This window comes from Vulpes lagopus, chromosome 2, assembly GCF_018345385.1.
Source record: "Vulpes lagopus strain Blue_001 chromosome 2, ASM1834538v1, whole genome shotgun sequence".
Taxonomy (NCBI): domain Eukaryota; kingdom Metazoa; phylum Chordata; class Mammalia; order Carnivora; family Canidae; genus Vulpes; species Vulpes lagopus.
Window position 1 is genome coordinate 152,153,405 of NC_054825.1, and position 13,745 is coordinate 152,167,149.

The 13,745-nt window shown below is 55.8% G+C and overlaps 1 protein-coding gene and 1 long non-coding RNA gene across 3 annotated transcripts in view; both read left to right on the plus strand.

Moving 5' to 3' along the window:
- The first annotated feature begins 4,571 nt into the window (after positions 1–4,571).
- The window catches only part of ROR2 (receptor tyrosine kinase like orphan receptor 2), a 190,455-nt gene continuing 181,281 nt past the window's right edge, over positions 4,572–13,745 (plus strand). The window contains exon 1 of one of the 2 annotated variants that reach the window (XR_005986168.1): positions 4,572–4,900. Coding sequence is in view for 1 of the 2 variants with exons in the window: in XM_041744912.1 (XP_041600846.1) it covers positions 4,813–4,900 (88 nt within the window). In the remaining variant the exon portion in view is untranslated. The remainder of the gene's footprint in view (positions 4,901–13,745) is intronic. The other variant, XM_041744912.1, reaches the window with a different exon arrangement.
- Positions 9,269–13,103, plus strand: LOC121484991. Its single transcript, XR_005986169.1, has 3 exons — positions 9,269–9,409; positions 10,914–11,146; positions 12,772–13,103. It is a non-coding gene; the product is annotated as an uncharacterized LOC121484991 (long non-coding RNA).

Sequence of the window (13,745 nt, forward strand, 5' to 3'; positions counted from 1 at the left end):
AGGTCTTTTTTTCTGAAAGGTTTTATTTATTTATTTATGAGACACACGGAGAGAGAGGCAGAGACACAGGCAGAGGGAGAAGTAATCTCCCTGTGGGGAGCCCAATGTGGGACTTGATCCCAGGACCCCAAGGTCATGCCCTGAGCCGAAGGCAGATGATCAACCCACTGAGCCACTCAGGTGTCCCTCAGCTCAGATCTGGATCTCAGGGTTGTGAGTTCAAACTCCATGTTGGGTTCCACATTGGATGTGGACCCTACTGAAAGAAAGAAGAAAGAAAGAAAGAAAGAAAGAAAGAAAGAAAGAAAGAAAGAAAGAAAGAGAGAAAGAAAGGCCTAAATCATTTTTATAGGGGATCTTATTACATAGCTGTGGAGAGAGCCCGTTGGAGCTGGGTGATGGAGGAGGGGACACTGGAACAGAGGCTCTTAATGAGGCAAGAGAGGATATTTTCTTGAGTTAGGGTGATGGCCCTGGGGACAGAGGATAGTCGGCAGAAGCACCGAGGACAGGGCAATGGGCTGGATGTGCTGAGAAGAGGAGCCAAGGTAGGGTTGTGTGTGTCTCATGGAGCATGGATGGCAGTACCGTTCGGTGAGGGAGGGAATTTGGGAAAAAGATCAGGTTTCGGGCTGGGTTCAGGGTTGAGAAGAATGTAGGTCAGGAGATCAAGTTTGTATAATTGGAGTCTGAGGTGTCCCTGGGACAGCCAGGTGGAGATGCCCAAGCGGAGGTTGAGAGCACTGGCCCGGTTCAGGTTGGAGAAACGGACGCCAGCCTCGCCAGGACAACTGAAACCTTGGGCTGGGAAGAGGTTGTAGAGTGAAGAGACCCAGTGCAGCCTAACGGCCAAGGGAAAACAAGGAGGGACACCTGGAGAAACCACGGCGGGGCCCGGGCCTTGGTGTCAGGAAGCCGAGGGGAAACGTGTGCTTTCAGGCGGGAATGGTCTAGGATACCATGCTGTGGAGGGGCTGAGCAAGAGAGAAACAAAGACGTCCTTGATCCTGGCCAAGCTGTTTGCGTGATTCAAGGTGGGGCGGGGGGCCCGAAGCTGGACTGGCCAGGAGAGTGGGGACATGGAGCCCTCCTGTTTGTGTTTGGATGTTTGCATTGCTTGCTGCTGGTAGAGCAGAAAGATACAAGTCAGGGGAGGATTTTTCCAGTTGAAATGGAAAGAAACACGCGAGACCCCACCACCACCACCACCACCACCACCCTGCACTGGTTTGCATGTACTCCCCACAGAAGCCCCCTGGGCAGAGGCTGTGCCAGGCAGCAGCTGCTCACCTTTCCCACCAGTGCAGTGATGCCGGCTAAGCTCTGATACCCCAGATCCCAGACCTCATTTGATCTGATTTAGCATTGCTGATACTCAAAAAGCATTACTCGTAAAAGAAAAAATTTCATTAAAATAAGAACGTGCTTCTTATGAAAGGACACTGTTAAAAAAAAAAAAAAAGAAAAGACACCAAAAGACAAACTGGAGGCTGAGAGAACACATTATCTGGATCTGGATCTGCCTGAAATGAGCTTCTATCCAGAACATAGAAAGAACTCATAAAACTATAAAACTCAAAAATAAGAAGATATATGACCCAGCTAGCAGATGAGCAAAAGATTTAAACAGACATTTCATACAAGAAGGCACACAAATGGCCAATAGGCTGTTGCTCAGATACACCGGGACCTTTCTGCCCTAGAGCCTTCACACTGGCCCGTCAATGCACCTCAATGTTTTCCTCCGTTACCTGCATGACCCCTTCTGGTCTTCCAGGGGGCCCACCACACTCATTTCCTCCCTTCCTGCCCGCTGCCTATCCCGAGGACAGCACGGCTGTGTCCCATCCTGGTGGGGTGGCCGTCAGCCTCCTGGTGCACACTCCTCCACCAAGAGGCCCATGAAAGCAACAGTACACTGTGGGAACCCCACCGGGCTCTCAGGGAGGGGGAAGTGGGCTGCCGCGTTGGGAGGATGCTCAGGGAGCCCTGCGGGGACGTCCACATGGGGAGAAGGGAGGCCTCCCCCCTGGTTAAGACCTGGGGCCTGGTAAGCCTTCAGATGAGGCAGCACTGGCTGACTTTGAGTGAAGCCTCTCCTGAACTCCTGACCCTCAGAAACTAGTAGAGTAATAAATGTTAACTGTTTTACGCTGTCAGGTTTGGGGCTGATTTGTCATGCAGCGATCAGTAAGCAGTCCAGGCTGGAGGGAACGAGCAGCTTCGTTCTGACGTGGGATCAAAGCCACATTCTGCTACTTAGAAAGCACGTTATTGTGACTCTCCCCATGCATGAAGGCAAATGTACTGTATTTTTTTGGTTCCTGTGGGTTCTGAACTCATAGAAAGGGAAGGAAGGAGGGAGTGCAGGGGAGGTTGCTGGGAACCAGCCAGAGTTATAGGTAGGGGAACTTTGGAGAAAGAAATGCTGCAAAGATAAAAATTTTAAAAAAAGATTTTATTTTTTCATGAGAGACCGAGAGAGAGGCAGAGACGCAGGCGGAGGGAGAAGCAGGCTCCCTGAGGGGAGCCCGATGTGGGATTAGATCCCGGGACCCCAGGATCACAGCCTGAGCTGAAGGCAGATGCTCAACCAGTGAGCCCCCCACCCAGGTGCAAAGATAATTTTTATAAACCCTGCGTGATGGAATCCTGCATGATACAATCTGCATTTCGGACTCCACCCCAGGAACTGATGGCAACAATATATGTTGCTGTTTAAACTTTCAGGTGGGCTTTGTTGGGGACCTCAGTCCTGTGAAAATTGCACACAGATGAGGGTCTGTGTGCACGATTAGGTCATTTCCCCAAAGTTCACACCAAAAGTAAGTGGCGCGGAGCTCTGACCCAGTCGCCCTCCCCGCCCAGCAGAAAGCACAAGGAGCACAGATGCAGTACCCAGGGCTTTGCTGATGGCCCCTTCTCTGCCTTCCCTGTTTCCACCCGAACCACGATGGAAGAGTCTGGAACTAAGTGCTTCAAGACCAACCCTTAAAGCTTTATTTACTCATAAAGCATCCTTGAGGGCCCCCAGGGGAAGAGAAGTGAGGGAAAAAACCCAAAGATAAAGATCTGGCAGTCCTCAAACAATGCGCGGGGGAGATTGCTGCCCGAAGCTGAGACAGGCAGGAGCGCCAGCACCACGGGCTGTGCGCCGGCATCCGCAGCTGGCTCACGCTTTTACCATCTTTTCCCTTTCTGCCTGGATTTCCGGCGGCCCCTGGCCAGTGCCTGGCACAGTCCTTACAATGTGCATTAGGGAAGAGAGGTGTGTGGGATGTGGCTGCAAACAGATTCGGCCAGAGACGGGCGGGCCTAAAATCATTTTAACAGGGGTAATGCGGCGGGGCGGCCCAGCCGTACTGTCAGCAAGAGAACTTGGGTTTCCTGCCATGTGCGAGGCAGCCAGGGCCAATCCGGGGGTGGGGTGGGGTGGGGCTGGGGGTGAGGGGGTACGCGGGGGGGTGGGGTGGGTCTGGCATCCAAGGCCAGGGCTCTCCCCAATTCACCCAACCCGCAGGAAATGGGGCTTGAGGGGGAAAAAAAAAAGCCAAACAAACTGCTTGGTAATCAGTTAGACGATAAATCTCACCAAACAAACAACGGAGATGCTGGCGGTGCCAAGTCCTTTGCTCCAAGAGAGCAAAAACAAAGAAAATTCCTAAGTTACAAACAGGAGGGTCAGGCTTTCCAATTGCAGACCCTGGCATGTGTTAAGCAAAACCAAGAATAAGCAAGAAAATATGCCGTTTGAATTGCATTCAGAATGTCTTTTACAAGTGAAGCAAATTACTTCTGCATGTTCTGGGGCTCTGCAGAGAACAAATAGTGTTCTGCCTTTAATGGGTAAAATTACACAATTTGCTTTTAACAGTAAACCCGAAGCCACGGTGGCTTCAGATAGCATCGCGCTGCCTCTGCGCGGCTCTCCTCTCGGCGCTTCCCGGGCGGCTGGAGGGACGCGGTGGTCCCGGGCGGCTGGCGGGACGCTGGAGGGACGCCGGCGCGGCGCGGCGAGGCGAGGGGGCCCCGGAGGGCGCCGCTTCCTTTCCCCGGCGGCCCGCCTCTCCACGCCCCGGCTCCCCGCCCTCCCGCACCGCTGGTTTCTGGGGCCGAGGGGCTGTCGGGCTCGGCCCGGTGGGCCCGGCCGGGAGCAGAGTGGTCCGGGGCTCCTGAGCAGTGAGCGGGGCCCCGGGGGTCCCGCCCCCTGGAGGTGGATGCCGGCGGCTCGGGCGCCCCTGCGGCCTGCGCGGCCCCCGCGAGGCCCGGCCACACGCCCCCGGGGCGCACCTCCGCGGCCCGGCGACCCGAGGGCGCGCGCGGGAGGCCCGAGCGGGGACCGAGCGGCCGCCCCCGCCCCCGCCCCCGGCCCCGGCCCCGGCCCCGGCCCCGGCCCCCCGCTTCCCGCGCGCCCCGCCCGCCCTCCCGCCCGCCGCGGGCGCGTCCCTCCGGCAGGGGGCGCCGGCGCCGGCCTCGCTCTGCCCATCGGGGCGGGCGAGCCCGGGACCCTGCCTCCTGCGCGCCCGCGGTCCGCCCCCCGCGCTCCTCCCGGCGGCCGGCGGGACGCCCAGCCCGCGCCCCGGAGCCTCGCAGCCAGCCCGCGCCGCGCCCCAGCCCAGCGGCCGTCCGGGCCGGGCCGGGCCGGGAGGAACACGAGGAGCTCCGCGGCGGGGCCCCACTCGCGCGGCGCCGGGGAGCCAGGGCAGCGGCCGCGCGGCCCACAGGGGTGGTGGCGCCCGGGCCCGCGCGCCCCGCCGGCCCCCGCGCGCCCCGCCGGCCCCCGCGGCCCCCGCGGCCCCCACGGCCCGCGGCATGGCCCGGGGCTCGGCGCCGCCGCTGCTGTGCGCCCCGGCTGTCTGGGTGGCCGCCGCGCTCCTGCTCTGCGCGCCCCGGACCTCAGGTAGGACCCGCCGCCCCTCGGTGCCCAGGCGGGCGCCGCGCTCTGGGTCTGCGCCGCCGCCGCGTGCGGGGGGCGCGGGGGGTGCGGGGCCGCGGGTGTGCGGGGGCCCGGTCCCGCCGCGGCGCGCTCAGCTCTCGGGACCCTGGCTCGGCCCCCGCCGCCCAGGTACCCCCGCGGGGCTCACGGCCCCCGCGCCCCCCGGTGCGCGGAGCCTCGGGGTCCCCGCGCCCCCGCCCCCGCCCCCGCCCCCGCCCCGCCGCTAGGTCCGAGGAGACGTTGCCTTCCCTTTTGTTGGCCCCGCCACCCCCTCCTCCTCTCCCGGGAGGTGGCCGAGCGGCGTTTCCTGCCTGGGTCGGGGGGTCGCGGGCGGCCTTTCGGCTGCTGGGCGGCTCCCGAGACCCGGGCCGGGCCGGACGCGCGGCCGGGTGTGTGCGCGCGCCCCGGACACGCAGGAACCGCCCGGACCCCTGCGCACCTCCGCCCGCGCGCCGGCCGCGTTCCGGGCACCCCGCCGGGTGGGGGAGGCGGCGCTGCCTCGGGCCGGCACGTTGGGAGGCGAGGAGGGTCGCCCCCGCCCCTTTGCACTTGAGACGGACCCGGCGTCGCCCCCACCCCCCCACCCCTCCATGTATTCCTGCAGGCAGGTGAGAGTGAGGGACCGTCGCCCGGGGGGCTCGCGCCTCCCGCGGTTTGCCGCCAGCCGCGCGCTCCGGGACCGGCGCACGGCATCAGGGGGGCCGGCCCGCCTTCTTCTGGGGGGAGTCGTCCGGGTTTAAGCAGATGCTGATTTCTTCAGACATTGCTGATGACTGGATTTGGGAAGGGGGCTTGCGTTTCTGTCGCTGTCCCTTAAGAGCGTAAAAAGGCGCGCAGGGTGCCCCGCGCGACGGTGAGCAGACCCGGCCTATTCCGAGTCAGGCCGGGGGATCCTCGCGACATCCCCGCACCCCTCCCCCCCTCACAGTGGGCGGGGGAATCCGCTGCTGCGCGGGGAGGGGGGGCGCACGGGGCCTAAATCCGGGCCTGGACGCGCGGGGGCGCAGCGCTGGGGCTGGCGGTGCGCGCGGGGCTCGGGGCTCGGGGCCCTGCACGGCTGCCGGCTGCACGCGCCGCGGCGGCTTGCGTTGCACGAGCGTTGCACGAGGGTGGGGTGCCGCGGGGTGCCGCGGGGTGCCGCGGGGTGCCGCGGGGTGCGGAGGGCTGCCAGCGGGGCGCTGCGAGAAGGGCGGCTCCTCTGTTGCTCAGACCGACGTGGGAGCAAGCCCGGGGAAGTTGCTCGCGTTTCGGACCGAGTAGTTGAAACGTTGCCCGTCCCTTTCAGTCGTATTTCAGGAATCTCATGAGGAACAAAGCAACCCTGGGTCATTCTCCTTAACTCCGGAACCCCGAGCGGAGGTCACTTGCTTTTTTCCAGTAAAATAATCATCTCCATAAGGGAGGGAGGAGGAAAGGTGTTCATCATCATCCTCTTCCTTCTGGAATGCTCCCGTTAGCCGAACGTTCACACTTGTTCATATTCAAAATATGAATTCACTTGTATGCTTACAGGAGATTTGGGTGCTTTTGGCATCTTTTCTGCCGTGAAGAGGAATCCCTGCAATCTGAGTGTATTTTATACACAAAAGATGGGACTATATAAAAACATGGAAAGGTTATTGCAGAAGGATTCGGAGATTCTTATTCTGCATTTTTATGGAGAGCTCTGTTCCCTGAGGAGACAAATACCTAATGGGACTGTGTGCCCCGCCCAGGTAGGAAAGGCTGGGAGTGGTGGTTTGGGGGTTCACCCTTTTCCCATTTTGAGAGCGCAGGAGTGTTGATTTCTGGCCCAGATTCTTGGAGTGATGGTCATAATAAATAATGCTGTCGGTCCATTTGGAAGCCACCACAGGACAACATCTTGAATAAGACTTTGGAAAGTTTTCATGTATGTTGTAAGGCAACATGTTTTTCTCATTATGGCTGTGTATGCAGCAAAGAAGCACACTTTTGAAACGTTTCGGCATTTAACAGCGGGGGCAGGCTTAACCCTGGTGTCCACTCAGTGCTGAATGCCATCCTGAGACCCGGACACACTGGCCCTGCGGGTCACCATCCACGTAGCAAGCTGCTGTATGAAGGATTCACAGAAACACCCTTGGGTGCCCATGGGTGCCTAACTCTCAGTTAGTAAGCAAGTCCCAGTTTGGAAAAAAATGACCAGAATTTTGCTTAATGTTTTGCGTGCAACATGAGTTTGAGAATGTGCTTCCTGGGGACCGTGATCTGCGGATTGACGAGGCAAAATGGGAACCGCATTTCTGTTTTTATTGTTAAGCCTTTCTCCTCTTGTTGGGTCAAAGCACAGCCTTGTTAGGCGTTTGTGTGTCACTCTGCAGTAAAGTACTTGTTACCGGTGAACGGTTAGCCTTGGTTTAACCTCTGAGACACCAGAGCCTGGCAGAGCCAGATCTTTCCTTTGCAGTCTACCCCCCTCCGCCCCCCCCCACCCCGACCCCCAGGCCAGATCAGTGGGATAGAAATGTCGTGGGGCCGCAGCTTGTCTGACAGGTAGGGAGGGTGCATCCTCTAAGAGGGGGATTCTGAAGCAGGTTTCCGCCGCAGAAGTGGCGTTCCTTTAAAATGCATTCCACGGGAGGCCAGGATGTGGAAAGTTATTATCATTGAAATGGGACCCGGGTGTGAAGGGCCGGCCCTCCCTAATCTGCAGAACCCTGGCCAGTCTGATTAAGCACAGGAAATTTGTGTACTCTGTAGCTCTTTTCCCTGGGAGAGCTCTAATGATATAATTCCAGGTCGTCGTCAAGGAAAAGACAGTGGGCTGCTAAGTGTTATCCCCACCCCGGGTTTATGACCATCTTCGGAAAGGTTCCGTCGATGTCAGAGGCCTTTTGGTGTTTATTTGGTCCATTCCCTGGGAACCTGAAAGTGGACCCAAAGTCCTCCCCCACAGGAGCCTCCTGCAGTCACCGAGTGGAGAAGGACGGGGTAGCAGAGCTTTGGGTTTGCCCTGCTTGTGCCCCATGGTGGGGGGCTCCTTAAAGGCTCTGACCCCATCCTGATGGATAAGGTTGTCCTTAAGATACTTCCTTCTTTGGGGACCCTGAGGTGACTGCCAGGCGAGCTCCATGAATACCATGCATGAAAGCTTTCAAAGCAAAGGGGGCTTTGCTTTGCAGAGAGAGGAAGCATTGCTGGGGAAGTCTGGATCTTGCATGGCCAATAGCAATTTCATGAAAGGACAATTGGGGTTAAAAGCACTGATGTTGGAGACAGTGCTTCGCGGTGACCCTTTGGGTCCTTTGGTTTTGTGGTGTTCACTGCAGCACGGTATCAGAAACGTTAGGAGTTTGATGAGTAGTGAGGACTTCCTGAGTTTTGAAATAAAAAAAAATGGAGCAACCAGAGGAGGAGCTCTGGCCCATTAAGTATGGATGCAACTGGGGGAGGGCGGGGGGTGGCTGGTACCAGCCTCTCTCTTTCTAGTAGGTATTTATTTGGTTTTGTCCAGGAGCTTGCCACGTTGGGAATAAAAGGGCAGGACAGCTCTGCTTGCATGGACAAATGGTCATGAAACCTACCTGGGGTGTGATCTATTTAAAATCATGGTGACAGAGTGGCCAAGGAATTGTTGAACAATGCTGGGAATTTGCTGAAAGCTTTTCAAAAATAAGGAATTGTGTTGGTGTGGTGGTTTGCACCATTTTTAGGATTTCGGGTTTTTTGTTTTGATTTGATTTTTTTTTTAATTCTATCTTGGAGAGAACCAAAAAAAAAAAAAAATCAAAAACCAAAGGGAAGGAAGTAATTACAGAAAAATTTAGCCTCATTAGACTAAGTGGCTTGTCCTCTAGAAAGTCTCACGTTTCAGTGGGAAGTGGAGTGTGTGTCTTTAATTGTCTTTGGAATGAGCTCCAGTAGGCACCCTGTCACTTGTGAGATGTTATCTGGGGAGAATGTGGTCGCTTCTTTGAGTCCTCCATGGGTGGGGGAGGGTTTGCCCCAAATCCCCCCAGTCCCCAGCCCAGTGATTTCCACAGCCCGGTGCCCTGCTGTGGGGGTGGGGTCGGTAACCCACTGTGCACTTAAATTACAGAAATCCCCTTTGCAGATCGGAGCAGCAGAGGACAGTTGCTGCCGGGCACACTTTGCTATTCGGGTTAAAATTCATTAAACTGAAATGAAGGCTTGACTTCCTTCACTGCCCTGGCTGCATTTCACAGGCCCACGCACACAGAGGACATTCCTGGCACCGCGGGGAGCTCTGTCGCCACCCCCCGGGGCTGTTCCTCCCCTCTGTCCTGGGGCTCAGTGTTTGTCCTTAGCTTCAGGAGCACGTTGGAGAGTCCAGAGCAAGGAGGGGCTCCATCTGGTTTGCCTAGAGTTTGGATTGTTGCTGGTGGGAGATGGGAAGGCAGAACTGGATCCAACCGGATTGACCCTAACGTGTGGGACCCGGCCCTGAGTCTCTCGTGCAGTCCGTGGCACTGGGCGGGATGTCGCGGACAGGTGTGTGCACCATGCATGTGTGCCTGCTTGTGCTTGGGAGGGGGCAACCCCATAGCTCCATTAAGAGCATGTCAAACGGTTTTTTTTTTTTAAAAAACAAAAGAAGATTTTATTTATTTATTCATGAGAGACACAGAGAGAGAGAGAGGCAGAGACACAGGCAGAGGGAGAGGCAGGCTCCCTGCAGGGTGGTGTGGTGTGGCAAGACTCATCCCAGGTCTCAAGGATCACACCCTGGGCTGAAGGCGGCGCTAAACCACTGAGCCACCCGGGCTGCCCCAAGAGTGTATAAAATGGTCTTAGGGGTGCCTGGGTGTCTTCCTTTTGGCCCAGATCATGATATCGGAGTCCTGGGATCGAACTTCATGTCGGGCTCCCTGCTCAGCAGGGGAATCTGCTTCTCCCTCTGCCCCCCCCCCCCCCGCCCCCGCCTTGTGCTCTTTCTCTCTCTCTGTAAAAGAAATAAATGAAATCTTTAGAAAAAAATCATCTTAGTGACAACTGTTGACTTGAATTAGGCCGAGTCTGAGATCTTGCAGCAGGACACCTTGAAGAAGTGAAAGGAACATGGTGTCCTGGAGGAATGTGCACCGTGCAGATTCAAAGCACATGCACAGGGGAAGGGCCAAGGACTCCTTGCCCCCCGTACCTGTGAGCCGCCCCCCACAAGGCACCCTGGGGGTGCAGAAAGCAGGGTCCCACAGGGAGACCCATTCGTAGTGGTCCGGGCCAGGGAGAAAGGATGTGACATGTGAGGACATGCTCACGGACAAATTCAGAGTCAAGTCTGGCAGCATCAGTATTTGTCAGCCCTCCTAAAGAGAGCAGAAGACGTGTGCACCCAGACGCGGAGGTCTCCCTTAGCCCAGATGCCAGCAGCCACCCTGGGGGGCTAGCCAGGTGCCTACAGCAGCGGGAGCAGTAGGAAGTAGAAGCGGCCCAGGTGCAGTCCATGGGGTAGGGGAGATCTCGGGAGTCAGGTCACAGGTGTGTTCAGGTTGTGAGAGGGTGAGTGGTCCAAGGGACTGGCCTGCAGTTCTAGATGTTCTAGATAACTTGGCAGCAGTGGTTGGGATGAGAGGATCATGTTTGTACCCAAGAAAGGAGGTGCATGAAATATCAAGGGGCTTGGTGTCGGACTCACTGGGGAGTTTCCAGGAAAGGTGCTGGATAAGGAGCTTCCTGGGGGGAAACCGACAGGGGACATGTCCGTGTCTCGCTTAGGGGTCTGGAGGACGGTCACACTCAGCATTTTGGCTCCTGGCAGGTGGTGGGCATTGGACCAGAGAATGAGTGGGCTTTGGGGCACTGTGAGGAACTTGGTGTGGACATGGGAGCCCCACCTGGAAAGTGAGTGGCCCACCAATGGGTGGCAGGACAGACGTGGAAACAGGGGAGGGGCTGCAGGCTCGAAAAAGCTTTCAGGCACAGCGTCTGGGTCCCCCTAGTTGCAGGGTCTACCTGTAGCCCTACAATGTGTTGTTATTTTGTGTTTTTCTTGTAGAACACCCCCCTCGAGAACATTTGGAAATAACATCTGGAAACTGAGAGTTTTCTTCCCAACAGTTGAAATAACCCCCAGGTCACCGCATCGTAATCATAGTGTTCACATAGTAGACTTCATATAACATCGGCTATTGTTTCCAAAGCAACTTGAGATAGGGAAACATTGAGTGACACGCTACGTCTGCAGGAGATGATGGGACAAGGGGGTGCCCCCTCTAATGAACGTGAGAGGTGGGTGCTGTGCAGAAGTGGAGAGCCTGGCTGGTTGTGCATCTGCTTTTTTTTTTTTTTTTTTTTTTTAAGATTTATTTATTTGAGAGAGTGAGAGAGAGAGAGCATGGGGGAGGGGTGGGGAGTACAGAAGGGGAGGGAGAAGCAGACTCCCTGCTGAGCAGGGAGCCCAATGCAGGACTCCATCCCAGGACCCTGAGATCATGACCTGAGCTGAAGGCAGGTGCTTCACCGTCTGAGCCACCCAGGGGCCCCTGAAAACATTTTTAGTGATACACTTCAGTTCAGTGGCAGGAAGCACGTTCACACTGTCCTGTGACCCCACCGTGCATCTCCAGAACTCTTCATCACCCAAACTGAAATTCTGTCCCCATTAATCCCTGGCTCCCCGTTCCCTCTCCCTCCAGCCCCCGGCACCCACTGTTCTGCTGTCTGTCTCTGTGACTGGGCCGGCCGCCAAAGGTACCTTGAATAGATGGGCTTATTCGGCATTCATCCTTTGGTAACTGGCTTCTTTCACTTCGCCTAGTGTTTTCAAAGTTCATCCACGTTGTAGGATATGTCAGTACTTCCTTCCTGAGGCTGAAGAATATTCTGTTACGTTCACCCCCCCCACACACCCCACGTCTCCTGCATTCTGCTTTGCCGTCTGTTGGTGGACATTCAGGTTGTTTCCCCTTTGCGGCTGGTCAGTCACGCTGTCCTGCACACGGGTGTACGTGGGGGTGTCTCCGGGGCTTTGGGTGTATGCTCGCAAGTGGAATCGCTGGACGGCGTGGTGGTTCTCGTTTTACTGCCCAGGAACCGTCATCCTGCCCCTGCCGTAGCCACTTGCTGCTTTCTGTGTTACTGATAGTTGCGGTCACGGTGGATGTGAGGTGGGATTTCACTGCAGTTTGGATTTGCGTGTCTCCAACGACTAGTGACATTGGGCATCTTTTCCCTGTCATTTGTGTGTATTTCACGGCCGCCTGTATATCTTCTTTGGAGGAATGTTTATTCCAATCCTTTGCTCATTTTAAAAATCAGATTGCTTGGGTGCGTTTTTTTTTTTTTTTTTGGTTGCATTGTAAGAGTTCTATATATCCTGGATATTAACTCCTTATCAGGTATAAGTGTAATTGTACGTATTTACTCCCATTCCGTGGGCCACCTTTCCATTCTGCTTTGTGTGAGGTGCGTGTAGGGTTGGGCAAGGACCAAGTGTGTTGATTGTGTTGTAGGCAGAGTTCCTACTGTGGAAAGGAGATGCTAATCTGGGATACAGGAAAGCAAGAACCCACAGGGGGCTGGATTGGAATTGGAGACAGTGGCATAAGTCACGATTTCATCTATTTGCTGACACAACAACACACACACGTGAATGTTCACGTTAGGAAGTCGTAACTTGTAAACTGTCAATGATCTCTGATGTAGTCATGTTCTGGCACCTCACTAGCAATGAGCACTCCCGCTGCCCGCATCTGGGCCGGTAGATAGAGTTCCCCAGTCAAGGAGCTGGAAGTCCTGGGGAGGCAAGACCGCTTGTGGGGCCAGCATGGGGACGGATGCAGGGTGAGCCCGGAGCATGTTCTTGGGCCAGAAAGTAAGTGATCAGAGATAATGGGAATGTCTCAAACGTCCAGGTGCCCATTGCAGGAGCTCTGGAGGTCACATCTGGGACGTGCTAAGTGTCGAACAAAGGTGAGCGCGGGTTCGACATGGAACAAAATGGTGCAACGCTGATGAGTCAGTGAGTAACCGCATACATGTGTGTGTTTCCCGGGGCCACCTGATGGAGCAGCACAAACAAGGTGACTTCAAACATAGGAAATAGAGAATGTCCGCAGAAAATCCCCGCGTCAGCGGTCCACACTGTTGGGAGTCTCCAGGGAATCTTTTTTTTTTTTTTTGCCTCTTCCAGCTCCTGGTGACTGTCCCTTGTGGTGTCCCTTGTATCGTGGAGGCATCAGCTTGCTTTCTCCCTCACCTTCTCAGAGCTGCCCTTCCTTGGTGTCTGTGTGGGTCCCTTCCTCTTCTTGTAAGGACACCTATCATTGTGTTTAGGCTCCCTTTAAATCCAGGACAGTTTTTGTCTCAGGGTCCCTTCACTTGTTACTGCTGCAAAGACTATTTCTAGATAAGGTCACATTTGAAGTTCTGGGTGAATATGAATTTTGAGAGACACTATTTAACCCACTATGTTCCACAAATAAATAGAAAGGATGGGGAAGAGAGGGCACTTCCCTATAACAAACTGCCAATTAGGGGACTCTGGGTGGCTCAGCGGTTGAGCGTCTGCCTTCGGCTCAGGGCGTGATCCTGGGGTCCCAGGATCGAGTCTCACATCGGGCTCCCTGCAGGGAGTCTGCTTCTCCCTCTATGTCTCTGCCTCTCTCTGTGTCTCTCATGAATAAATAAATAAATAAATTTTTAAAATGCCAATTAATAAATGCGCAGTGAGCAGGAAAAATCCCATTTAGCGATAGTAATTGTAGAGGTTGATTTGGGCAAGAGTCCTCAATGAATGCTGAATCTAATTAGAAGAGGCCACACATGGTGGGGAGCAGGAAATGTTTCTGGCCCACAGTGTTTCCCACCGCCCCCCACCCCAGCCCTC